The 22,940-nt window shown below is 46.1% G+C and overlaps 3 protein-coding genes across 12 annotated transcripts; 1 reads left to right on the plus strand and 2 right to left on the minus strand.

Annotated features, from left to right (window-relative positions):
- Positions 1-1,380: 1,380 nt before the first annotated feature.
- Positions 1,381-8,340, minus strand: LOC113585202 (protein lifeguard 3). Of its 6 annotated transcripts, none has more exons than XM_081713350.1 (14): positions 8,210-8,340; positions 6,239-6,391; positions 5,395-5,477; positions 5,094-5,308; positions 4,544-4,614; positions 4,308-4,372; positions 4,156-4,209; positions 3,977-4,027; positions 3,844-3,883; positions 3,706-3,743; positions 3,294-3,381; positions 2,817-2,912; positions 2,465-2,518; positions 1,381-2,378 (listed from the first exon to the last, which is right to left on the minus strand). In XM_081713350.1, the coding sequence occupies exons 4-14, from the start codon at positions 5,296-5,298 to the stop codon at positions 2,229-2,231; spliced, it is 912 nt and encodes a 303-aa protein (XP_081569476.1). In that variant the 5' UTR covers positions 5,299-5,308; positions 5,395-5,477; positions 6,239-6,391; positions 8,210-8,340; the 3' UTR covers positions 1,381-2,228. The 6 variants fall into 6 exon arrangements, with proteins under 6 accessions (XP_081569476.1, XP_026878384.1, XP_081569477.1 ...); XM_027022583.3 differs by having other exon boundaries at positions 6,239-6,433; positions 8,210-8,324; XM_081713351.1 differs by lacking the exon at positions 8,210-8,340 and adding an exon at positions 7,037-7,705 and having other exon boundaries at positions 2,821-2,912.
- On the plus strand, positions 7,890-12,068 carry gmppaa (GDP-mannose pyrophosphorylase Aa). Of its 5 annotated transcripts, none has more exons than XM_027022563.3 (13): positions 7,890-8,114; positions 8,377-8,417; positions 8,499-8,602; positions 8,973-9,165; positions 9,477-9,536; positions 9,640-9,767; positions 9,903-9,917; positions 10,574-10,726; positions 10,935-11,032; positions 11,114-11,160; positions 11,397-11,489; positions 11,651-11,819; positions 11,929-12,068. In XM_027022563.3, exons 1-13 carry the CDS (start codon positions 8,075-8,077, stop codon positions 12,027-12,029), a joined length of 1,242 nt encoding a protein of 413 aa, XP_026878364.1. In that variant the 5' UTR covers positions 7,890-8,074; the 3' UTR covers positions 12,030-12,068. The 5 variants fall into 5 exon arrangements, with proteins under 5 accessions (XP_026878364.1, XP_026878334.1, XP_026878351.1 ...); XM_027022533.3 differs by having other exon boundaries at positions 7,892-8,114; positions 8,320-8,417; XM_027022550.3 differs by having other exon boundaries at positions 7,892-8,114; positions 8,320-8,417; positions 10,592-10,726.
- A 408-nt stretch (positions 12,069-12,476) lies between these two features.
- On the minus strand, positions 12,477-21,902 carry si:ch1073-416j23.1 (rac GTPase-activating protein 1). The gene is made up of 14 exons (XM_081713352.1): positions 21,791-21,902; positions 20,905-21,107; positions 20,077-20,213; positions 19,911-19,983; positions 19,739-19,795; positions 19,419-19,517; positions 18,409-18,741; positions 18,145-18,306; positions 17,901-17,996; positions 17,500-17,698; positions 16,634-16,739; positions 16,317-16,449; positions 15,815-15,941; positions 12,477-15,596 (listed from the first exon to the last, which is right to left on the minus strand). The coding sequence occupies exons 1-14, from the start codon at positions 21,864-21,866 to the stop codon at positions 15,469-15,471; spliced, it is 1,929 nt and encodes a 642-aa protein (XP_081569478.1). The 5' UTR covers positions 21,867-21,902; the 3' UTR covers positions 12,477-15,468.
- Positions 21,903-22,940: the final 1,038 nt, after the last annotated feature.

Here is a 22,940-nt window from a genome sequence, read left to right on the forward strand (position 1 = left end):
CTGCACAAGGGTCACTGCTTTCAGAAAATCACCGTCTTGGATCTGAAAGAAAGGCTGTACCAGGTAGTTGGTATGACGACGTTCTGTGATGCTGGTCTGTGTTCTAGCTCCAGGTGTAACCAAGGCTCGGTTTTGGGGAACACTGCTTGCATGTTCCTCACTAACTAGACATTTTTAGGAGCACTGCGGTTTGTCTCCAGCAGAGCAGGTTCTCAGGATGTCCCTTCATTAAGGCCTTCTTGATTCTACCCTCGAAACTGCAACCGGGAATACAGGTTCCCAGTCACTGTGGACAGAATACCAGCTAAGTGGGCTACACCTCCCTAATGAGAAATAAACGAGATCATACTTCCCGTCTCCAGCTCTGAGCCAAACACACCTATCAGCTTACTCTGTCCTGTTGGACCGCAGGACTCTGTTACTGCTCCGTAGTCTCTCCACCGTACACACACGTACGGGTCCGTCTGACATGGTCACTACACACACGTACACGTGTATGGGTTCGTCTGACACGGGTCACTCTCCTCTGATTTCGGAGCTGATGGGGCAGGGTCAAAAGGTCATGAATTTTCTGTCGGAGTTCTAATTTTTGTTTTTAGTGCTTAAAGATCAGGGTGTTTTTCCCTGAGTGACAAAAGGCCTAAGTTAGCTACACACACTAGTGCGAGTAAAAAAACATTTTCATATGCAATTTTGAGCTAATTATAAAGAGGTGAAATATCAGGGAAAGTAACAGTTTACACTGTTTCAGATTAAACATTAACTGGAACATTTAAATAATGAATCTGTGGTGTCACTTATTTGTACTCTAGTACAGAAAATAAAGGAAGGGGGGGGGCACATTCCCCACTGTTGCCGTGGATACAGCCAGAGGAGAGGAGCCAAAGAGGTATGGTCTGATTCCATTCCAGATGACCATGTGAGCAGTGGAGAGAAGGGTCTCGCTGGTCTCTGTGGATATCTGATTCCCTGGACGAAGATGGCATCGTGTTGGCGGAGACGGTGGGAGGCCGCATCTGTGCTCTGTCTGCGTGCTGGACTCGTGTGCCCACATGGAGCACCTCACTCAAACAGGTCCGAGTGTTTGAATTGAGTTCCGCACCACTCCACACTCGGATGGCAGCGTACAGCGTACGCTGCACATGGGATCAGTAATAAATCTCACTGCGGTCCTGAAACATTGGGCCCAAACGGACCCGCTTAACTCTGCTGTTATTGGACACGGTGATAAATCTTATCACAGAAGGTCTACTTCACTGGACCTCACCCCAGACTATTAATATACTGTATTAATATACTTATGTAATTATGATAAGTTGGTGATGATATAAAGTTACAAATATGCTTTACTACAGCTTCATTCAAGAGACAAGGCATTGCTGATTTCACTTAGTCTTATATTCTGAAAATAAAACATTTGAGTAATTACAGTCATCCAAAAGCCAGAATAAGAGAACATGGAGGCATGCATTACATTAGTTATTGTATGTCTTGTCTCTTAAGTTAGTGTGTTTTCCCCCAACCTTATGTTAGTGTTTTATTTGTGTGTTCATGTCCAGTTCATTCACTGGTGACCAGTTACTAGCAGGTCTAGAAAGTTCTTTTATGTAGATATGACCCATCCATCCACACGACTTTGTGTAAATATACAGCCCCTGTGCATACGTTATTCTTTCTTACAGGCATCAGTCTCTTTCTTTGAGTGGCGATCTTTATGGGAAACATTTTGACTGGCTGTCTCCGATGACATGCTACAGTAGTGCAGAGAAAAGGTCTTTAGTGTTTGTCCAGCTTCAGGTCACAATTCTGCCTCCAAATCCCAAAAGTGTTTTCTGCCTTAATCTTAGCAAAATATGGCCTGAAACTCTTATGCTTTGAGACTGAGTACTGGGTGTGGAATGAGAGTCAAGTCTAGTCAACAGTGTGTGGAGTTTTGCACCCCCAACACAGAGAGAAGTGATTGTGAAAAACTGTACAGGATCAGCTTTCCACTGCTAACTGGAACATGGCTGATATGTAACAGTGGTACAGGAATTAAACGTTAAACACAATCAGGTAGTTTAATTAAAGGGGTTGTGATTACAGAAGCTATCTGGGGTTTACTCAGCACACAGACTGTAAAAGGGAGAACTAGCTGCGTGGAGTCGGTGCAGGGGAGACGTGACCAGGAGGCTGCGGCGCTCCGAATGCTGTCCATATCGGAGCCGTACTCTGGTGGAAGTCTGCGCTCAGTCTGTGGAGCTTCCAGTGATCTGGAGCAGGAAGAGGAAGATCTGGACAACGTCCACGTAGAGGGACAGTGCTCCAAACACGTACTCCTCTGGGCTAAGGGAGTGCGACCGGTTTCCTAGCAGCAGCTGCGTGTCGTATGCCAGGAACTGCAGCACAGAAGGACCCGGGACATCAGTGCTGCGGACAACCATACCAGCAGAGGGCGGTGGTACGAGCGTGGCGGGACACTCACCAGGGTGTAGACGACGGCTCCGATAGCAGCGTACAGCATATGGAGCCACGGAACCTGCACGCGGGAGAGAAACTGGGTTTGTTTACGGAAACCTGCATGAGAGAGAGAAACTGGGTTTTTTTACTCAAAGCTGCGAGCATTACAGTGTGTTTACACTAGAAAAATCAGCACAGCACACTTCTGGGAAACACAAACATTCTTATGATCTGTTCATCATAATGTGCTGTACAGGTTGGCTGTTATCTGCTTATTAAGTAGGTTTATCAAATAGCAACGGTTCTATAATATTTTTGTGTAACTCGTCTGTGCACCTGCATTAAGTGAATTAAAACTGTTACAGTGAAGCACTTACATACTGAAATGAAAGCACAACGGTTGCTATGATGCCTGTAACCAGGACAACCATCGCCAGCACGCAAAAGAGCCCCGTGCAGGAGGTGAAGTCCACCTGTCCAGAGATGCAAAGAATCAAATATTCAAAACCTTTTACAAAACGGACAGGTTCCACACTCCCAACAGCTGTACACGCCCCCGAGGACGGACGCACATGTATGACTGCTGGGTAGGGAACGTTGCCAAGGAAACCGCTGTGTACGGGAGGATTAAACGTCTTTTCACTCCTCATTCAATGCTCCGAACATTCCTCACAGACAACGGCTGAAAGTGGCCGTTATTAATCGGGTGTTTGTGACGAGAGCAGGCATGCGCGATCTACCAGTGAGGCATGAATGTTTAATAGCACACAGTTGGCCATTGTAAGCCGAGACAAGGGGATCATTCTACCCGGGCCGCAGTCGGGCGAGGTCAGCACACAGCACAGCGGTTTTACCTTCGTCTGGAAACAGAAGAGTGTGACGAGAACACACACTACTGCCGTTATCCCCAGTGCCAGGAACACCGCCTTGGTGTCAAAGTAACTGAAATGACCGTATGAACACGGGAAGGGGTGTGAACGCCACAGTGTTTGTTAAGACATTAGTGTGTGGAGTTATGTGTTTACATCAAAGGTGTGGTAAACATTGGATATACATGGCATGTGCATGTTTAGAAATGGTTGAGAATTACATTTTAGAAACACAACTATTCTGCCTTACTGTACAACGAAACACCTGGGCCTTGGAAGCCATTTTGAGCAAATAAATAATTTATCTTTGAAGAAAAACATAAATCCCATGGCTATGACCCTGACTGCAGCTCATGCGCCTTCTGAAGAGTGGGCCAGTGGTGTAAAGGCATCCGACCTTGCTATCGTCCCAGTCATGTAGGACAAGGCCAGAGTCTGAGGGCGGAAGAGACGTGGACACGTTTAACACTTACAGTCCACAAAAAACTGGACACACTGCATGACATGCTACCTTGGAAAACATCTGAACACTTACAAAGATGAAGAGGAGAACGAAATTCCAAGGAAATCGTCTCCTGTAAAAGAAAAGCGAATGTTTACCGAAGCACCTCAGCCTGGCTCTGTAAAGGGTACGACATCGTGACATGTACACGGGGGCGGGGTCTCACCGGGGCCCTTCGCAGCACACCAGAATGATGTAGGCCACAAAGTACACAGCACTGCGGGGAAGACACATCGTCCAGAAGTCTGTTCCACTACAGCCTTGACACACACTACTGACATTGTGCATTTATTCATGGCAATAAGCACAGTTACCGTATCCTGCATGTTTAACAATAACACTCACAATGACGCCCAATAAATCCCGGGATACTTGATTACAAAAAGACGCACGGGATCTCTGTAAACAGGAGACGGTGATGAGCGAACATGAATGCGGAGAATAAAACTGGAGTGGAGAACTCAATTTCTTTTGATTACTTGCTCAGTCATACTCACACAAATGTGAACACTGCTACAATGGAGGTGGTGAGCAGTAGCTGGATGGCCAAAATAAGGTACACCTGCCCCAACAATAATTTTATTCCAATTTATGCTTTTTAAACATAAAGCGTTCACGTTTACGTACTTGTAGCTAAACTAACTTTTGTCATGCCTAGTGTCATGTTACTAGCGCTAATCTGTGCACACAGGTGGGTTTTGTTTTGAAAGTGTGCTGCACGTGTTATCCTCACCTTTCTGATAAAAGCGTGACGAACACTTTTGCTTTCCCACAGTCCGTCAGCTGCAAAATCCTCTGAGCCTCCTGCAACACAAGCAAGCTTTGAAAATGTCGTGCAAGAGCTGCGAGTTAACGCAACAACGGCCGGAAACGGAAACTTTTATTCTGGGTTCTGAGGTAAAATGAAGCCACTGTTCCTCTGTGCGGAGATAAACAACTGGTCCTGCCACCTTGCGCAAGGCCACAGTGTCTCAGTAACAGCCTTCATTATGGAATCCTGCAAAACACGTCTACACAACCTCAGAAGCCGATTCAAGTATCTAAACGTGTCTCTTAACTCGCTCTCTGTCTCCTACAACCCCTCAGTGTCCTCGTCCCTTTGCTGTGTTCTAGGATTCCTCCTTCGAACAAACTGCAATGTCAGCAGCTGCTAATGGAAGTGAGAACATTCTCAGCTGAGGCAGTTTGCAGATCCACTGATCTGGGGACAGCCCTCACTTTCCCACACGCTCCACTGATCTGGGTACAGCCCCCGCCCCCTTTCCGTTCTGAGGATGTCATACCTGGCGTAGTGGGAGAGCCAGCGGAGGGGAAGAAGGTTGGCATCATGCTCGGTGCTCCAGGTGGAGGGTACATGCCAGGCTGCCCGGCTCCTGGGTAGACCCCTGATGGGGGTGGGCTTCCGTAGGGCACGTAGGGGCAGATCCCCGCTCGCAGCTGGTCATGCCTGGACTCCTCGTAGCTCGGAGGGGGATCGGACTTGAACATGACAGCTTCTCTGTGGAGCCAAACCAGGCCTTTTCAGATGAGACCCTACAGAAACCCTAACTGTGTGTTTACTGCTGGGCTCGGAGGTTTACGCACCACAGGAGCACAGACACAGTGGTATCACGCTCACTGAGATCTCCTCCCCACCCAGTACAATGCAGCACTAACACAAAATCACTCTGAAACAAACAGGGCACACCAAAAACTTTCAGGCGTTAAGATTTGTAAACAGATATTACACACCTTGTCCATAGGGCAACATGAATTGAGATGCAAATATTTAGAGAGGATTTTATAAAAAATATATTATAAAATTTAACGAAAATTAAAATTAACTGGCCCCTAATAATAAGAGTGTATCAATAGAGAAATCTAAAGTTATCAGAACACTCATCTCACCAGTCAAACCAAATCTGACCTGTTCTTCATTAATATGAATTCAGTGAAACTTAGAAACCAAATTATTATTTCTTAGGCTTGCAATATTACAGAGAACTTCAACATTCTTAAAGCAAGATGATTTATTTCTTGACAATTTAACATTTACAAAAATATTGATAACAAGTCTAATATTATTTCAAACAATAATACTGGGACAACCCCACAGCTACTATTAAATGTTTTCATTATGAATATACAGCTATATTCTGTACATGACTAAAGCTAGTAGCATCCTGTAGCTTATACAATTCTGCACAATTCTACACGTTACTGGCCAGCATAACTAACCTTACACACCGAAATAAACTCGGTCTATCTGCCTGCCAAGACACACAAATGCCATCTTGACATTTTCAGAATTGTGCCTCTTGTTTACGGGTTGTGGCACCACAGAAAGTGCCGTTATTTAGTGGAGCGGTTTCTGTACAGCCAGCCCTGCTTTAAATGCCACCTTAAAGACCAGTTGAATCACTCGCAGGAAAAGGTTACGTGTACTTACCACAGTTGCTTGTTTCCTCTACAAACCGACACAAATGTTGGCGATCGGCCGCCTCTGGATAAATCCATGGGGCGGGGAACGTGGGCTCCGGACCTGCGCGCGACTGAACGGTCATCCCGGAGCCTGATGGATTTTTCCGCTCCTGCACGTTTCCTGGAAGCCAGATAAACTGAAGTAGTCTAGGGGTTCCAGTTTCTACACACACACACACACACACACACACACACACACACACACACACACACACACACACACACCACTCTAACCAAATAAACATCTTAAAAAGTTGAACAATTAAGTAGTTTTTCGTTAGTTGTGTTGTTTTAAAAACGTATACGTCAGAGGGGACGCCTTGATTTTCTCTAAATATTTAACCAACGTAAATTAAGACAAGTAAAAGCTGCGTGCCCATGACGTAATGGGTCATCCCCTGGCCCGTAGGTAAAGGTCGGGTCCGGTTAGACGCAACAGGACAGAATCACGCAAAACCTTCAGGGTTTAAGAGATTTGCAAAGTAAACAATTAAACAAAAGACGTACAAACAACATGCACTTGTGCGTCTGTATCAGTTATTTGAGTTTTTAATATCAGGTAACCTTGGCCTATCAAAACACTGAGAACAGTCTCACCGTTCTCACCAGTGAGACATTTTCAAAAACGTAGATTTCACGTGATATTAAAGAATAGACACACCTGATAATAACATTCTGTCTAGTTACATTTAACGAGTTAACGTGTAATTCAGTTTATCAGCAGAACTGTACATTTCAAAGAAGGTAATATCCAATATCCGATTACATTTAATCAGCCGAGTCATCACGGTGAGATCAGAGTCAGGTTGCGGGGTCTGCACACACCACGCGAGCAGAAACCACGGCACAGATTTGACTCGTGCGTGCTCTCCGCTTTCACATGCACCCCAGTTTCCGTGTAACTGCGCATTCATAACAGAAGAGGTTCAGCCCGATGCCGGGCCCATATACACGTGTATAGTCAACATGACTAGAGGCGATGCCGCTGAGTAAGGGCGCCCCCTAGTGCTGGCCTGCTAAAGTTACCGGCCACTCCACTGAACGGCCATCTGACGGTGTTTACCACAGATTGAGAATTTAGGCTACTTGTGGTAAATGGAGCTAGCTAATGTTATGAACCTATAGCAGCAGTTTACTGGGGACATTATGTGTATGTGTTTTATTAGGTGTGTTTGTTGCTTTTTGGTTAGATTAGCGTTTTAGAATGTGTGGCCATAGTGAGGCTTCACTGGGTGTCGTGTGTACCATGCAGAGAAGTCTCCAGAAACCGTATTTGTACATCATTTTATGTTAAAGGAATAAGAATTAATAAGAGTTGCATACAATTTCTATTCGTTCTCATTTCTTTTTCACTCATTTATTTAAACGTATATATCCAACTGGAGTCCAAATGGAGTGTTAAGTAAACCTAAATATTTTGACCAGGTTAAGTAAGATACCAGTGTGTCTTCTTACACTCCTAGTCTGAAACGTACGAAAAATACTTCTAGGTATCTAATATCTATCAACTTCTAATATCTAGTTGAGCCAGAATACAGAGTGGTGATCCGCGGAAAAAAACTTTTATTTTGAAATCAAGCCAGCTGTCATGGATAGCTTCACTTTCTTGACAAATACGGAACCAAATCCACGTATATCAAGCTGCTTGTAGCATCACCACTTTATTTGTTTTATGTGGCGAAAACAAAGTTGTATGCAAGTCCACGTTGACGAGACATGCAGAACTAAGCAGCCGTACACGAGTTAGGTGGGGACAGGAGCAACCGTGACAGTAAGAATACAAGAAGAGAATTTCAAGCCCACAATGCTAAAAGCTGTCATCCTCATCGGCGGGCCACAGAAAGGTAAAATAACGTCGTAAGAAGGGCAGCTGTTTAAAGTTCACATAAAGGGTTTAAATACATTTAAATGTCAGCTAGCTAGGCTGCTTCACACGCACCGTGACTGCGCAACGTTGGAGAGTTGAATAATATGGAGCTCTACGAATATCCTAACGTCGTCGTCGTCGTCGTTGTTGTTGTTGTTGTTGTTGTTGTTGTTCTGGCACAGGCACGCGGTTTCGCCCGCTGTCATTCGAGGTTCCTAAACCGCTGTTTCCGGTCGCAGGAGTTCCCATGTTGCAGCATCACATCGAGGCCTGCAGTAAGGTGTGTTCTCGCACAACTCACGGGCATGGCACAAGGAAGTGCAAATCAAGGAATAGTTTGCCAAACTCGATTTGATTTCAGATCCCAAACATGAAGGAAGTCTTGCTAATTGGATTTTACCAGCCAAATGAGGAACTCAATCGTTTTATATCATCAGTACAGCAAGACCTGAAAGTATCAGTCAGGTAAGTTCAGTTAGACTATATGTAATAGTTGACTGACGTGACCCCGTAATACTAGTGATATTTATTCACATTTTCCCATCTGTCGTGGACTGCTAGGTCTAGAGCAGATGCTCAGTGGTTTCTGTTAAGATGGTAGTTAAAACCTGTTAAGCTATAACCTGATAGCTGTCTTGTCTCACCTGACTAACCTGTGTGTTTCTTAGAGCATAAGCAAGTACTTCATTTACTGAACATTTGATCTTTTCCTTGAACACCTGAAAACACAAATGCTTGCAGTACATTGGGGACCGTGAATCAGTGCACTAGAGAATCCTTTAGACACATCTGCAGGTTTAAAGCGTCTCGTACATGCATCCTGTTCTGGAACTAGATACCTGCAGGAGTATGCTGCTCTGGGCACAGGTGGAGGGATCTACCACTTCAGAGATCAGATCCTGTCGGGCTCCCCGGAGGCGTTCTTCGTCATGAATGCAGACGTGTGCTCAGAGTTCCCCCTGCAGGACATGCTGAATTTCCAGAAGGAGCACGGAGACGCACACAGCTTCATCATCCTCGGAACCACAGTTACGAGCCCTGCTTACGTTACACTGTGTTAGCACTCACCTGCCTTAACTAACCAACCACCAACCAGCCCTTAACTAACCAACCAACCAACCAACCTTTTACTAACTAACCAGGCCTTCATATTAGATTTTTTGAGGCAGGAATCATACTTACATGTGCCCAGCAGAGATCGTAAACCCTGCCACCATTCCATCTGAATCAAACCCATGACCTTGGTGTTGTAACTTTACCTGTGCTACCAGGTGAGTAACAGGAATCTTGCATGCAGAAAAAGAATGTTCCAACCACAGTAATGCTTTTGGTTTTGCAGGCAAACAGAACGCAGTCCTTAAACTACGGCTGTATTGTAGAGAACGATCAAACCAGTGAGGTAACATTCACTAAAATGACAACCGCAAGTTGTTTTAAGTCATTGGGCAAAGCGGTTTGTTGTGATCTTGCTGACTGGAAAGACCATCTGTCTCTCTCTGCAGGTGTTGCACTACGTAGAGAAACCTGGAACATTTGTGAGTGACGTCATCAACTGTGGAATATACCTGTTCACGCCAGACATCTTCGAGCACATCGGAGCCGTGTTCCAGAAGAATCAGAAGGAATTGATGTGAGTGTGATTTCTCCCTGTAGCTCAGCGGTAGGAGGGTCTCGTGCAGTTCATTCACATCCTGCCCCCGTGTTTCTTACTTCTTCCCCTTCTTTCTTTCTTCTCCGGTTCTTGTCCTCCGTTTTCCGTTGCCAGGTATTCCTATGACAGGTAAGTCACAGTGTGGCTTTGCTAGAGCGTGCTTGTTTTCGTGGAGTGCGGTGAGCACCGTTGTCACCGAGCTGCTCCCTCAGTGTGTTGAAGATTTGCGGATCCTGAGGATTGTGTGTAGGACTGCAGGTGTACGTTTAGGATGTGTGCAGTTGTAGAGAGCTTGTGTTGTGCACCAACCTGTTCTGCACAGGTGACTGACAGGTGACTGAAGATCTTATAATGCACATTAACGAGGACCTTCAGTTCAATAATCCTGTATTATGTCCAGGGCTGATGGAGGGACTGACACCTACTGGTCATCTTACCTTACTGATTTTGCTCTCCTATATCTTGGTGATAAGTTGGGATATGTGGTAGCAGGGAAACATTAGCTCCCCGGGAGCTAACATGGACAGATACCGCTCTGGTGCATTATGACAACCGTATAGCAATTATAAAAAGCGATTGAGATGTTCTGTGCTCCACGTTCTTTTTCAGCTGCAGATGTTCTGTCCTTTTTTATTTTGAAAAAGTGTCTGGAAGCCTCATACTTTCCGTTAGCGTAGCGGCAAACGTTCACGTTGCTTCTGCCGACTGCACGCTGAGCCCCGTCACGCCCTGCCGTCGGACTAGGTGAAGGTTTTCGGTTTAGTGTAGCCGTGCCCCCATCTCAGAACGTGCCGGGTTTGCAGAGACGAGCAGTCCAACGGCTGGCTCCGCGCCGAGGTGATCCGTCTGGAGCAGGACATCTTCACGACGCTGGCAGGCCAGGGCAAGCTGTATGTCCACAAAACTGACCACTTCTGGAGCCAGATCAAGTCAGCAGGGTGAGTGCGGGACACCTCGGCACGTGAAAGCCATTTACCCTATGACCCTCATCCTACCTCATAGCAGTTCCATCATAAATGTGATGTCATGTAAAGAAAGGTAAATGTAATAAATAAATAACTACATAAATTAATGCAACAGTGTGAAATGTTGATGTCAAATAGCTAGGAAAAGGGGGGAAAAAGTGTTTTTATTTTATTTTTTTAGATCAGCCATCTATGCGAGTCGACTGTATCTTAACCAGTACCATAAGACCCATCCTGAGAGACTGGCCACGCGCAGGGACGGGGGTGCCGAGATAAGGGGTCATTATTTCTACTCCTGCTACACGTTATTTGTAACGCTCCTCCCACATCCGTTTTAATGTTCATTTAATTTTCTTTCAGGAAACGTTTACATCCATCCGACGGCCAACATAGATCCCACTGCTGTGGTACGTGAAGCCATTGGGTTTGTAGGAGCTTCAAACGACTTGCGAGCTTAATGACAGGACTAATGTACTCTAAAAATATCAAACAGTGATGACACATGTAGTTACATGTTTTGGCCACTGGAGGGCACCTGTACTTTAGATTTCCTTCTTAAACGTTCTACTGGGTACTGTTTACCACAGTGTAAACTGGCTCAAGATCCCCTTATGCCATTTTGTCTCTCCCCCCCCCCCCACAGCTGGGTCCGAACGTGTCGATAGGCACAGGTGTGACGATCGGGGCAGGGGTCCGTGTGAGGGAGTCCATCGTCCTCCACGGAGCCACGCTGCAGGCAAGCCCACCCTTGTCCTAGCACGTACCACTAGGAGTCCAAAAAAGTGACACAAAGTCCATTACCAAAGAGCTGAATCATTTTGTGAGAAGGTTTGTGCTGGTGATTTGTCCCCTCATCTTGAACGGTGTGGACATGCTGATCCTGTGTGTGTTGTGTAGGATCACAGCTGTGTGCTGAATAGCATCGTGGGTTGGGACAGTACTGTCGGTAAATGGTCCAGAGTAGAAGGCACGCCCAGCGACCCCAACCCCAACGACCCGTATGCCAAAATTGACAGCGAAACCCTCTTCAGAGACGGCAAACTAACTCCATCCATAACTATTCTAGGTACGGTTTTACATAATAAATCAAATATATAATCATATAAATGTGGTGTAGAAGTGACAGATGCCATCATGCGACACGTTGCCGATAAGCGGCGTCTTTCTCTGTGCAGGCTGCGACGTGACCATCCCATCTGAAGTGATCATCCTTAACTCCATCGTGCTTCCTCACAAGGACCTCAACCGCAGCTTCAAAAACCAAATCATTCTCTAGATGTTCAGACTTAAAAAGTAAATCTTAATTTGAATCATGCTCTGGTGACTCAGTAATGTTCAATACCATTCTGCTTTCAGTGGTACACAGAGAGCAGATGAGCGCAAGTCTTGTTCTCTGCCTTACCGAAAAGTTTAGGAATCGCCTATTTGCTGCTGTAAACGCATCTCTCTGCTCTGGGCTCACAGCGCTAATGAGCTTAGTCCTGGCTGTTATCAGCAGAGGGCTTGGCACAAAACAACTATTTATTTATGAATAAAAAGCAGGGGAATTTCTAGATAAGAAAAAAAGACCTGCTACAGTTGTATTTTTTTCTCTCGTTTCCATAATCTCTTATGCAACAAGAACAGACCCGTTGTGAATCGAGTCCCAAGATGACTGTCGGCTCTCTGGAATAAAGGACGTGCAGAGAACAGTTTGCATTTGCCGTTTAATGCAAGAACGCGCAAAGCCCCCAGTGTTATTAACTTTTCATTCATGTTTATGATGAGCAGCTTTCTGGATGTCATTTTCACCCTCCATAAAGAGAAAGTGCAATTAGTCAGTTAATGGTGGCCTGGAGCTCTGCTTCCTGAAGGCATCCAGGGACGTCCTGCAGACGGCTGTGTCACTACAACCACTCATTTAAGAGCCACACAATTACCCACAAGCCCTTCAGCGTCCTCTCCACACACACTTGCACTACTTCTGATAAACAGCCGATTAGCTTACAACATTAATATTCATACTTCTTCCCTCATCCATTCCTATAGTGCACATAAATATGTATGAGTGATGCCTTCAATTAGAAATTGGCAACAGAGACCAAGACCTTTGATGTGACACTGGTAGAATTATTCAATTTAGACACTTTATGTAAATATATTGTTAAAATGATTTTAGAAGACTGACAGCTTGAGGCTGATTTATTTGAATAATCAGTAGTCCTGAGGGGGTCTTATTTTTGGGGCATCACCTGAAAAACGTCTGCAGAAAACCAGAGTGGTGCTCCTGGCCTCCTAGCCCTCGCTTCTGGACACACAGCTGTAACGGACCAGACTTACAGAACCAGTGTTGGTATGAAAACTCCAGATGAGTAGGAAAAGTTTAGAGGAAACGATCCCTGACAGGTGAGTCCAGGAGCATCCTTGCTATTTGGAGTGATTCTGGTGAATAGGAGATTTGTAAGGAACAAAACATCTGGATCAGTCAAGTGAAAGTTTTTATTAATCAGAAATTAATTCACCAAGGCACAAACTTTAAAATTAGAAGAGAGAAAATATTTTCATAATGTACTTTAAATTGCACATTTACATGCAGAAAGGATATTTCTAGCACATTTCTGTTGAACTCACACCAGCTATCAAATGCACCGAAAAACACTTGACCAAAATTTAAAATGAACAAGGCTGTAGGTGTCTTATTTGAATTTTTCCATTCCACCTTAACAGCTTCATCAAATTTGCTACCTTAAATAACAAATGGCAAAGTGATATTTAAGGTGGCACAGGAAACTAAAACAAACCAAACTTGTAAACTATATTGTAAACACATTTTTTTTCCCCCACTTTGGTTTATCCTGTCAGAGAACACATCTTGTAAGGTAAACTTGGCGTGTTTTGCTTAGAACGTCTAGCTTTCATGATTGTCTTGATGAATCCAAAATATTAAATCTTAAAATATTTACATCTCATCTCTGTGCCATTTACCTCCAATGTGTTTATCGCCCATCTAAATCACCCACAGAGCAGAGACGACATCACAGAACCTGCAGGACCGCCTCGTCTCCCTCGAACAGCTGTTACAATCTCAGACCGTAGTGGTCAGTGGAATTGCCAATCTGCTGTCCAGAGGGTGGACTTAATCTCAGCATCTACAAATTCAGTTCTTAGTCATGACAGGAGCCTTGATCAGATCGGACAACTCTTCTACATCTTCTGCTTTTTCTTTCTCTCATATTCCCTGGAAGAAGGTCGGGGGAGCGCTGAGACAGTCTGCTGTTTCAGTCCATTCTCTTTTTCTTCCCTTTCCAATTTCTGGTCCCTCATCCTTCCCCACTCAGGTTCACATCACCCTGCTTTATGCAGCCTCACCGACGAACTGGATGTTCCAAGTCTCTCTCATGTGGATTCATTCTCCACCTCACACAGGACAAGCTGCAGTCATCTGATCCTGTGAGCACAACCTGTGTCCTGCAACGCACAGAGCAGGCAGTGCTCACTGCCCGATCTTCAGCATACCTGCCCCAACCCCCGATACAACAGAAACTCCTTCACTTCTCAGATCACCACTTTCTATCCTCCCTCTCTCCTGGTCTTGTCCACGCCTACACACGTCTCCTCCACCTCATCGCGAACTTTTCTGTTTCTCCCCTGCTTTCCTTCTACCTCAGAGCTCCATTTCCTCTCCTCCTCTTTGACTAGCCTCCTACGTCCTTTCTCCTACAGGCCCGACATCCTGTGCAGCAACCAGAGGGAAATAAAGGCAGAGAGAAATGTGGAGGAAGTCACAACTACATTCTGATCTTTACTTTTCTCAGTCTCTGGACTGTCTCTTCAGAAGTCATTGATCGCTCTGTCCAACAATGCAAGAAACCTTGGTGTAATTGTCGACGACCAGATAGGTTTCTCCTTTTTCACATTTGGAAAATCCAGGTATGGCTTGGATTATGACGCACATTCCTTCATGCATCAAGACTTTTCTCCATCCCAACATTCCAGTTGCTGGAATAAACTTCTTGGCTCTGGCTCTGTTAAGGGTATTTTTGGTCTCTAATCTATTCTTGTAAGTCACTTGACGAGTATGTGATAAATGTAAAAATTGTAAATCACAATCTCCACTTCAGATGGCAGACCTTTGAGTCATGTCACTGGACTATTCATGCAAATGCATTCCACACAGCGGATTTGATTGAAAGGCAACACATTTTCATGAATGGGGATTGCAGTCCTTTTAACATTTTAATTTGACATTAAAATGACCATGTGGTAACACCACATGCCCAAGAGAAAAATCCAGACATTTACAAAATTTCAAAGATGCTTTTTACCTGGTGTATTGATCAACAGACTGATATCAATGAATTAAGTTTATTTAGTTAACAAATTTTTTTTTTAGTTTTAACAAAGTGCTTCCCAAGTGCTAATGTGTCTCTTTCCTTCTCCATTCCAACTTGAAATAATTATATTCCATGTCTAACATTAAAGTGTCATAACCTGTGCTCATGAAAGCCTCCCAGTATTGGTGCGCGCGCACACACGCACACACACACGCACGCACACACGTGCACGCACGCACGCACGCACGCATACGCTTCGCTTGCATCACTTTGGGGAAGTGAAGAACTTTTTCCCTGGTTCGTTTCTGGGTTTGATTCTGAAATGGAGCAACATTTTTTAATGAAAGTCACATTTTTCCAGCAGCCCTCTTTGTGAAGGTGGCATTCTGGAGAGCGAGAGACTTACGGGTTGTTGAAGGCACTGCCCAAGTTCTTAATCTTGCCCTTAAGAGACGCACTTCCTGGGGTGTTGGGGTATTTGCTGGGGTACTTGCTCAGCTCAGGAGATGTCACAGGCTTAAATATCCTGTCTGAAAGGACCAACAAACATGGACAACAATGGCGTTCTCCCGAGTGTATTCTCCCACTCAAATTCCTATTCAATGCAAAAGGTCTCCTTTAAAGTATGACATGGAAACCTAGGCAGTGTGTTCTCACTGAATGACAAGCAAGTTGGGCAAATCCAATCCCAGTTTTGTGTATTTAGTCTTTGATCCGGAGCGTGGGCGGGATTTTTCCGTGGCCTAACCTCGCTCGGAGCCAGGAGCTGCACTACCGATTTTGTCGTTGACCACTGATGAAATGACCTGGTCTCGCTCCATCTGCAGGAGGCTTTTCCAGTAATCTGGAGGGAGAGAGAGCAGGCGCAAAACCACCTGCATCAAAGGAGTTGAACAGTTAGAGAGCATGAAAGGTTTTCATTCAGAATATCAAGTCACAATACATCCAGTCTTGAGCAGTAAACATCATGCATCTTCTTTGTGATAAAAAACTAATGACTATAAACACTAATTGTTGTAGCAAAATTCACACGTTGGCAAGTCCTGCTTCTTGGTAAAGGCAGTTCTCCCATGACTGGACAAAAATCATAGTTCTTCCCCCAAATCAACATCGTTATTGATGTCCATGTTAAACGACGGCTGTTACAGGATTACACTCGTATTGTGAAATACACTGGTAGATGAAGTGAAACCAGAACAGCAGCTGATTGGTTGTTGGGCTTTCAACCCATAATTCACTGGGGCACAAACTTTGGGCTGCGTGTTGGTGTCCTTCATGATGGTCAGAGGAGACGGTTCTGGCATGGCGTGTCCGACGATGGTGGGTCCAAACACGCGGGCCAAGTTGTTCTGATCCATCTGACAGGGCGGGCTGTTCATAACCCTGAGGGAGAGTGCAGGAACATGCTCAGCTGTAAAAGCAAAACCAGCTACCTCTCAAAACATCGTGATGCTCCAAACATACTAACTGGCTTATGACCATAGAATGTGTGTACGGTGCTGGGTGTGTGTGCGCGGTGCTGGGTGCGTTTGTGGTTGGCTGGACGTCGGCTAATGGAGCACGTCACCTTTGCAGGTGCAGCACCAGAAAAGCGAGCGTGTCGCGGTTGGCGCGCGGGAGCTCGGTGACAGCACGCTTCAGCTCTGCCACGCCTCTGTCATCATCCGTTGACTCTGAAGGTGACAGATAGCCCACATTTCTGACGCAGCCAGAGTAACGGAGACCGATTCCTCTTAAATAAGCTCCATGTTTCGATTAAAAAACCAAAACACACAAACAACAACAACTCGCGCTCAGTGACAGCACAGTAAAACAGATACAGAGAGGAACCCATCACATTCAAAACTCAGGCTCAACTCTGCAGAGACGAGGACAGACGTTACCTCGAGGAATACAAAGACCAAGGAACCAAAATGCTAGGCAGGTCTGCTTCTAATTCACACCGTACAACCACAAAGCCCAAGAAGACACGCGCCCCATTTTGTAATTCAGCTCCATGTCCCTGAAGTCTCACCGTCTCTGACCAGCTGGAGTGTAAGATCACTTAGACATCCGCTTGCAGACTGCAACACACTCACGCACTGTGTGGGGACACAACTCGCACTGAGTGTTGGAGAGTTACAGAGATGTTATCAGTATGCCTCAGCAATGAGGTTTTTTTTTTTTGTCTCCTAAACGCGTGAGGTTAACGACACCCACACCAGATAACGTCCGAGTGTTGGATCCTCTTTAAGATCCCTGAGAAAGTCCCCTAAAGACCGGAGTAGTAACCCTCTGAACATGGCTGCCGATAGGGATGTTCTTTATTAATAATCCTATTAATAATATCAATAAAATCAATAATTACTTCCAAACACTACGTCCGTTTCTTTCCTGTTAACTATGCAGAGCTGGGTTTTACAGTGTGTCGTGGTGTTAGAATGCAGGCATCACCAGCAGCTTCCATGAAGGATCTGTGGAGTTTGAAGGTGACGAGGGGCTCTTTGAGTTTCCTTAGGAAGTCCTTGAGAAGGCCACAAACCACATGGACCTCATCCACCTTGTGGAGCATGAGGGGTCCTCTCCCGCTGACGTAGCGCTCTCTCAGCTCCTTCACCTGCCGCTCTCCGCCCGGCACGCGGTACACACCCCTCTGCAACATGTGCGCACACACACACACACACACACACACACACACACACACACACGACTAGTTCTGAAACTACTTATTTCAGGCCCAAGGGATTCAGAATAGTTAATGATAACGAATAAAAGACGAGCGTAAGAGAGTGAGTAGAAGTGTGAGCACTCTCATGGCAGAGATGCATTTGGACATGCGGACACAGAACACACACCTCCTGGAGACCCCTCCTCTCGATTTCATGAACACACTGTATGATCAGGGTGGGGACCCTGGGTTGGGTGAAGGGGGCAAAGCTTTCCAGGGTGTCCTAACAACCAAAAACAAACAACACTAAAAGCAGAATATTCGCATTGAGGTTTCTGAAGTTGGTGCACAGATTTGCTCTGTCATGGACAACGCACCACTACAACTAGGACACTGGGATCTTAAGACTGGGAATGGGAATATGACGGGACCTCATTTGGATGTGGCGTGCCGTGTGCGATGGGGGAACACCTCTCCAGACACAGGTGTTTACACTCTGGGTGGGCGATCACACGGCAGTCCCGACACTTCACCACTACCTTCCCAAAACGAATTCTTTTCCCGCAGGGCACACATGTCTCAGGACGGATCACCTGGGGGGGGGGGGGGGGTGGTATAGAAAAAACCCCAAAACAAACTAATAACAGCAACATTTTAAATGGTGATATTCCAGGGGTAAGGAGTGCGATCCGTACAGTTTTGGGCAGAAACACGTGCTGTAGGGATTTTTCCACCATTGGGGTGTTATCCGGAGGTCGGGCGGTCTCGACGACGGTCTCTTCCATCTCCGGGACAATCTCTGCCTCGGTGACCTCGCTGGACGCCCACACGGAGGTCAGCTCTGCATGGCAGGCAGAGTCCAAGCACTGGGGCTTCTGCAGTGAGAGATCTCCCTGAGAGTGCAAGGGAGTGCCCTGATCGCCTCGGGCCTGTTCCACTGTCTCCTGGGTAATGTCTATCACCATGTGGATCTGGCTTCCGCTGTCTGGTGTAGTGACAGATGCTGTAACAACTGTGCCTTCCATCTCCTAAAGAGCCACACACACACACACACACACACACACACACCCCTCTATAAACGAAACCAGTCCCATCGGAGATTCCACAGTTGTAAGGAAGGTGTGTCGTTAAAGCAACTCTGTGCTTCTCTTCACGCTCGTGCATGACAGCGGACGGACTCTCAAAGTGCCGAGTCATGTTTGTTCTCCCCAAGGGGTCCATGTGGGCTAGAGGGTATGGAACCACGTCAGCACCGACAGAAGAGTTTTGCTCCATTGGACCTTCCAACTCAGCAGAGCGTGAGCAGGGACACGAACCAGGCCACTGTCAGGAAATGACATCACACCGTAGTCGGTGCAGGACAGGTGGGGGCGGGCTTAGAGGTGGGGACTGATGGAGACAGGGCTGTTTCTCTACACACGCCTTCCCACTGCTCATCAGGTATAAACCAGCAGGACACTTGTTATCGGGCAACTTGAGGCTGACAACCAAATTGTTTCTAACGAACGGAAGACCGTTACCTCCGCCACTCCTCACTCAGAGTATAAAGGTGTTACAGGACGTGTACTTGTCTGCTGGGTTTCATTATATTTAATTCATTATATGATGATGTTTTATTTTTGGTCTCTAGTTAAAGAACATTTGAAGCAGGCTGAGGAATGTTAAGTGTGCAGAAGAGCGATCACCCGGGTGATAACGCACCGACCTTCTCTGTGTGCCGCACAGGGAGGAGGTCTCCAGAACGTCCACTGAGTCGCCCTCGCTTCTGGACCGCAGAGCCGACGTTGGGACCCATGGAGGAACGCTGAAAACAGCCAGCAACACCAGCAGGAAACTCGTCACCGTGCAACACACACGCGAAAGCTCGTCACACACATTTACTACACACAAGAGAGATAAGAGAGGAAGGCAGGAACATAAAAGCAAACCCAAAACTCCCAGATTCTGTGTCTGCATCTGAGGGCTGTGGTTAAGGAGGCTGGTCGCAGGGGCGACGTAGCTGGACGTGACTGGGTTGATACTCACTCTTTTCTCACGAGCCCTCGACTTCAGAGGCTTCAGGGTGGCCGTGCTCTCCAAGTCCTGCAAGAATGGCACCCCAAGGGGTCAACAACTTGCCATGGGTTTACCTTGCACTGCACGGTTTTATTTCGAAAAGTGCGCGCTGCAGTAAAAGATCTTGCCAGTCGGTACACACCAGGTCATCCTCGGTTCTGTCGTAGCTGATGTCAGAGTGTGACAGGAAGGAAGACTCGTCGATGACGGACAGCCTGCGGCAACACGCGTTACAGACATCGCAGAGCGTACAGAACAGCAGTTGCTATGTAAAGCGCTTGTCATGGAACGTGTGTGTGTGTGTGTACCGCCTGCTTTTATGCTGTGAGACCATGGCTCCTCTGTGTCTGAAGTTGGCCAGCACGGATCTCTGTTCCTCGTTAAGACAAGCACTCGATTGGCCGTCGTGCACAAGGATGTCACTTATCCGCAGGATCTGACGTTCCTGTCGGGGCCCCGAGGTGAAGAGGATCACACTCAATCCGTCACCGTTAGCTCAACACGGCACACCGTCGCCCTCGTTAGCATGTCTAAGTACTCGTTCAAAGATCACAATCCACTAATTAGACCGTGCGCTTAAAGACATCCCCACACTCCGATTTGATATAATTAAAGATAATAACAAAGACGCAGCCCTAAATTGTATTTACCAAGAGAAAGCATCTTAATTATACATTCTGAGATAAACTCCCATCAGCCACTGCACACTAGATTGCTCTAGTCCTGTTAATTGAATAGTAACATGCAGTACTATTCCCACAGTCGCTGCCTTTGTATTTTGCCATAAACATTTTTCCTGATTTTGAGAGGCACATTTCAAAAGCCAATACGTGCACTCAAACCTCCAGAGTCGCTTCTGATAATTGGTGCTAGGAAACGAGAAACCCAAACTGGCTGGGTCTGCGAGCGTGAGTTTGCCCATTAATTGGGTCTGTGAGCGCATGCGTGCCCATGAACTGGGTCTGCGGGCATGCGTTGGGGTCTACGCGTGCGTGTTTGTCCATTAACTGGGTCTGCAGGTGCGTGTTGGGGTCTGCAGGTGCGTGTTGCGGTCTGCAGGTGCGTGTTTGTCCATTAACTGGGTCTGCGTGTGTGTTGGGGTCTGGAGCGCATGTTGGGGTCACCATGTGTGTTACCAGGTACTGATAGTCAGCTTCTACTCGGCAGCGCTTCTTGATCTCCACATCGACCTGATTGCGAGCATGTTTCAGCTTCACCTCCAGCGCGGCGCGAGCCACATCCGACTGGACCAGAAGCTCCTTGTACCGCTTCAGCTCCAGTTCCACGTATAGCCATTTCTTCCTGACGACCTCGAAGTTCCGGACCACCTCTATGAACTCTGGAGACGTAGAGCCAGAAAGTGACAGAAGTTCCGCAGGTTAGGACCAAAGCGCTTCAGAGGCATTCAGAGACGCATGTGTAGAGATTTCAAAATTAAAAAGGTAAATATTTCTGGTCAATCTAACAGTGTAAATCTACAAGATGGATGAATGAATGAGATGACAATGAAATGCTAGAAAAACTGGAGACCTGCCAGTATGTGGTCTTTAGGTCCAGTCTTTACCAAGCTGGCCTTTAGGTCCAGTCTAAATCTAGAAGGTCTTTAGTCCTAGTCTATACCTATATGAACTACTTGCACGTTCTTAAAATTTCCTTTGTTGGAATCACAAGGTTGTTTACAGATGAAACTGCAATGGCGAAAAAAAACTGAAAAACTGAAACTGAAGTGATACTGGAAAAACCCAGCGAATCAGCTCCAGAAAACAGACGCTACCTAGCAAGACGTTTTATAAAGAAACTAGGATGGATATACAAGGGGCAACGGTAGGCGCGTGGGCATAACATGCGCGAGCGTGGGTCTAGGATGTTGGTGAAAAGCAAAACACGAATTATAAACAAATAAACACATTATTATTATTAAAATGGAGGTGTTCCGCACAGGCGAGCTGGGGGCGTTTGCTCGGTTAGCTCCCCTCTCTGCCACGGTCTGCTTTTAAATCACAGCGAATCCAGCGGTCTTACCCAGCTCAAAGTTCTGGTCCAGCGCTATGGTCTGCAAGCACAGACTCAGCACCTCCCTAACAAACGCTTCTCCCATGCTGGATCAACCGACACAGACGAACATCCTTTCGACCAGTCCAGCGCTCCCGAGGCACGTATTGTAGACCGCACGTGTGGAGGCGGGACCGCGAGACGCCGGTGTGGCGACGAGCAGCAAACGCGAAACTGGCTGGCACGTGCTCTCAAACGAATCGACGCACGCAATGCCGAGTTCACACTGCGCGTTTTTTTTTTTGCTCTGATTTCCCGAAATTTCCATATCGGAGACAAATCGGACTCCGTTTGCCCGCAGAGTGCTGAAAATGATCTAGCTTGATTCAAAATGGAACTTTTAAGAGGTGTTTTGCAGTCAGATCTGCGACCCGAATGAACCTTTAAAGGCCCCGTTTTGGCAGAGAGAGAAGAGGGTAATAGATAGATGGATACTTGACATTTTTACATTTAGCTGCCGCTTTTATCAAAAGCGACTTACAATCATGACTGAGGGCAACAGTGGCAACTTGGCAGTGGTGGAGCTTGAACCAGCAACCGTCCGATGAGTGGGTGAGAGAGGGAGACGGAGACAGACAGACAGATACGGTTTCTCATGGCTCCATTTAAGAGACTTTCTGGAAGACTGTTACAGAAATGTGGGAAATTCACTGAACGTTTTTGGGGGGATTAGACTAGTTTTTTTGATCAGTCTACTGAACTACTGAATCACAGTATTGATTTAGATAATTATAAACGCAAGTTATATATTAGCCATTCCAAAATCTTCACTAATGGAAACTGATGTGGATTCCTTTTGCACCAAGTTTATAATAATAATAATAATAATAATAATAATAATAATAATAATTGTTGTTGTTACATTTTAAAGAAAAGCTTAGTATTCTTTTTGTTCTGTGAATATATTTTTATTTTCGTAAGGCCGCATGTTCTGTTCCAGCTGTGACCAGTAGAGGGCAATGGCGATGTTCGCTACCGTGCGGCTGGCGCTCGCTCTCCGCGCCGTGTGTGCGCGTGATTAGGACATAGTTTGAACATGGCAGTTATTTGGTTGAATCAGTGCTGTTCGCAAGAAAATACGCATCTCGGTGGTATTGCTGGAAATGTTTTATTTTCAAAA

Source organism: Electrophorus electricus, chromosome 4 (assembly GCF_041902795.1).
Source record: "Electrophorus electricus isolate QZ-2024a chromosome 4, ASM4190279v1, whole genome shotgun sequence".
Lineage (NCBI taxonomy): Eukaryota > Metazoa > Chordata > Actinopteri > Gymnotiformes > Gymnotidae > Electrophorus > Electrophorus electricus.

What these genes read in the sequence shown, in the direction of transcription:
- LOC113585202 (XM_081713350.1), bottom strand. Translation starts at nt 5,298, where the DNA reads ATGTTCAAGTCCGATCCCCCTCCGAGCTACGAGGAGTCCAGGCATGAC. An exon ending in GGGATTTATTGGGCGTCATT is followed by an intron (nt 4,028 to 4,155) that starts GTGAGTGTTATT and finishes TCTTCCCCGCAG; the next exon opens with TGCTGTGTACTTTGTGGCCT. An exon ending in GTGTGCTGCGAAGGGCCCCG is followed by an intron (nt 3,884 to 3,976) that starts GTGAGACCCCGC and finishes TTTCTTTTACAG; the next exon opens with GAGACGATTTCCTTGGAATT.
- gmppaa (XM_027022533.3), top strand. Translation starts at nt 8,075, where the DNA reads ATGCTAAAAGCTGTCATCCTCATCGGCGGGCCACAGAAAG. An exon ending in AGAACGATCAAACCAGTGAG is followed by an intron (nt 9,537 to 9,639) that starts GTAACATTCACT and finishes CTCTCTCTGCAG; the next exon opens with GTGTTGCACTACGTAGAGAA. An exon ending in ACATAGATCCCACTGCTGTG is followed by an intron (nt 11,161 to 11,396) that starts GTACGTGAAGCC and finishes CCCCCCCCACAG; the next exon opens with CTGGGTCCGAACGTGTCGAT.
- si:ch1073-416j23.1 (XM_081713352.1), bottom strand. Translation starts at nt 21,866, where the DNA reads ATGGGAGAAGCGTTTGTTAGGGAGGTGCTGAGTCTGTGCTTGCAGACC. An exon ending in ACGTGTTTCTGCCCAAAACT is followed by an intron (nt 18,307 to 18,408) that starts GTACGGATCGCA and finishes CCCCCCCCCCAG; the next exon opens with GTGATCCGTCCTGAGACATG. An exon ending in CTGGTGCTGCACCTGCAAAG is followed by an intron (nt 16,450 to 16,633) that starts GTGACGTGCTCC and finishes ACTCTCCCTCAG; the next exon opens with GGTTATGAACAGCCCGCCCT.